This window comes from Otolemur garnettii, unplaced genomic scaffold (assembly GCF_000181295.1).
Source record: "Otolemur garnettii isolate 467f Iridium unplaced genomic scaffold, OtoGar3 scaffold00096, whole genome shotgun sequence".
Lineage (NCBI taxonomy): Eukaryota > Metazoa > Chordata > Mammalia > Primates > Galagidae > Otolemur > Otolemur garnettii.
In genome coordinates, this window is record NW_003852491.1 from 6,329,155 (window position 1) to 6,331,918 (window position 2,764).

At 52.8% G+C, this 2,764-nt stretch overlaps 1 protein-coding gene across 1 annotated transcript in view; it reads left to right on the forward strand.

Moving 5' to 3' along the window:
• Window positions 1-2,764, forward strand: part of RABEP2 (rabaptin, RAB GTPase binding effector protein 2) — a 15,820-nt gene that overhangs the window by 6,520 nt on the left and 6,536 nt on the right. Inside the window, exons 4-5 of the mRNA XM_003795855.3 lie at window positions 422-532; window positions 618-965. Coding sequence (XP_003795903.1) covers window positions 422-532; window positions 618-965 — 459 coding nt within the window. The remainder of the gene's footprint in view (window positions 1-421; window positions 533-617; window positions 966-2,764) is intronic.

Genomic DNA, 2,764 nt, shown 5'->3' on the forward strand with positions numbered 1-2,764 from the left:
AAAAAAAAAAAAAGACATACACTCCTCCTTTATGGAATTGTCCTGGAAGGCGCCCTTGGCATATCTTGTTATTTGGAACTTAATCTGATGATTATGTTTAGTTATACGGAAGTTAAGAAATGCAGATGGTATTCTGTATTCTAGAATTTAGACTACGTGCCCAGCTGAAAATGTGAGGTTCTATGACAAAAATACAAATAGATGTGACAAGTAAGTGGGTCACAGGAGGAAATCATGACATTGGCCCCTTTGCTTTAGGCCCTGTGGCAAGTGGTATAAGCTTCCAGAGCCTGTGTGTTCTTATCTCTGAAATGGGATGATTAGGAGAGCTGATGTGCTGGGAAAGGGAGCTCTGAACAGATATGAGGGGTCTAGTAGCTGGGAGGGGGGATTGTTACTGCCCAATACCCCCTGCCTCTAGGCCCATGAGGACTCAGAGAAACTACGGGAGATTGTGCTGCCCATGGAACAGGAGATTGAGGAGCTGAAGGTGAAGCTGCTGAGGGCAGAGGAGCTGATTCAAGAGATGCAGGTAAGGGGGTGGCCAGGGGACACTGAGGGAAGAAGGGGCCCTGCAAGACCCTGGCCCCCAAGCCTCTTGCCTTCTTCTTCCCTAGAGACGGCCCCAGCAGCCCCCATCCCTGCACGGCTCTACGGAGTTGCTGCCTCTGTCCCGAGACCCATCACCTCCGCTGGAACCTCTGGAGGAGCTGAGTGGAGATGGGGGTGCGGCGGCTGAGGCCTTTGCCCACAACTGTGATGACAGTGCCTCCATCTCCTCCTTCTCCCTGGGTGGCGGGGCCAGCAGCACCTCCCTGCCCCGCAGCCGCCAGGGTCTGAGCCCTGAGCAGGAAGAGACAGCCTCTCTGGTGTCCACGGGTACCCTGGTCCCTGAAGGCATCTATCTGCCCCCTCCTGGTTACCAGCTTGTCCCAGACACCCAGTGGGAGCAGCTGCAGGTAGAGGTGAGTGGTGTGGTTGAGCCTCCCAGCAGACGTGTACTGAGCACTGCCTGTGCCCAGGCCCTTGAGTTGTAGCTGCAATTCTGCAGGGGAGAAAAGCAGCTGCCTCCTAGTGAAGGGAGCCAGATGTACACATGCACATGTATGCGCAAGGAAGATATTCCTCGTGTGACGACAGGGAGGTGCTAAGGATGAAATTGAATAGGGTGATGGGATAGGGGCTGGCAGTGAGTGAGACATACCAGAGCTCAGGCTGGAGCTAAAAATGGGGAGATGAAGCTGGGTACGGTGGCTTACGCCTGTAATCCCAGCACTTGGGAAGCCAAGGTGGATGGATTGCCTGAGCTCACAGGTTTGAGATCAGTCTGAGCCAGTGTGAGAACCTACTTCTAAAAATAGCCGGGCACTGTGGCAGGTGCCTGTAGTCCCAGCTACTTGGGAGGCTGAGGCAAGAGAATCGCTTAAGCCGGCTTGGCACTTGTTGCTCAATGGTTAGGGCTCTGGCCACATACACCAGGGCTGGTGGGTTTGAACCCAGCCTAGGCCTGCTAAACAACAATGACAACTACAACAACAACAAAAAAAAAATAGCTGGGCTTTGTGGTAGGTGCCCGTAGCCCCAGCTGCTTGGGAGCCTGAGGCAAGAGAATCGCTTAAGCCCAAGAGTTTGAGGTTGCTGTGAGCTGTGATGCCACCACACCTTACTGAGGATGACATAGTGAAACTCTGCTTCAAAAAAAAGAAAGAATCACTTAAGCCCAGGAGTTTGAGCTTACTGTGAGCTATGATACCACAGCACTGTACCAAGGGTGACAAAGTGAGACTTTGTCTCAAAAAAAAAAAAAAAGAACCAGGTGATGGGAAGGATGTGAGTTGTTAGAGACTATGGGCCTATGGGCAGAGCCAGGCACTTTGGGAGGCTGAGGCAGGAGGATCACTTGGGGCCAGGAGTTCAGAGACCAGCCTGGGCAACTTAACAGGACCCCATGTCTAAAAAAAAATAACAAAAAATTAGCTGGGCACAGTGGTGGGCATCTGTAGTTTCAGCTACTCAAGAGGCTGAAGTGGGAGGATCACTTGGACCCAGGAGCTCAGGGCTACAGTGAGCTGTGATCATACCACTGCACTCTAGCTAGGTGACAGAGTTGGGACCCTGACTCATGAAAAAAAGAAAGTCAAGGGAAGAAAGAACTACTGCAAGTTCAAAGGCCCCGAGGATGGATAGACCACGGTGTATCTGAAGAACAAGAAGGCCATTAAGGAGTAGAGAGATCAGCAAGAAAGGCAGGGACCACGTCAGTAGGGCCTCATGGGCCCGCTGTGGGGTCTGCATCTTACATGAGGAGAAATCGGCAATGGCTACAGCGTCAAGCTAGGGAGAGGCCTCCCAACCTTAGGCTTTTGTTAGCTCACACTTTGTGTAGGGACAGCCTGTGGTGGGGCCACAGGAGGAGCTGAGTGGTTGGGACTACAGGAGAAGAGAGGGACTACAGGAGATGGCAATAGTGATGGAAGGCAGTGGGAAGATTTGGAATCCACTTGGAGGTTAACTAGGCAGGCCTGCTGGTGGGTTGACATGGAAAGTGAAGGGAAGGCTCGGCGCCTGTGGCTCAAGTGGCTAAGGCGCCAGCCACATACACCTGAGCTGGCGGGTTTGAATACTGCCCAGGCCCACCAAACAACAATGACGGCTGCAAACAAAAAATAGCCAGGTGTTGTGGCGGGCGCCTGTAGTCCCAGCTGCTTGGGAGGCAGAGGCAGGAGACTCGCTTGAGCCCAGGAGTTGGAGGTTGCTGTGAGCT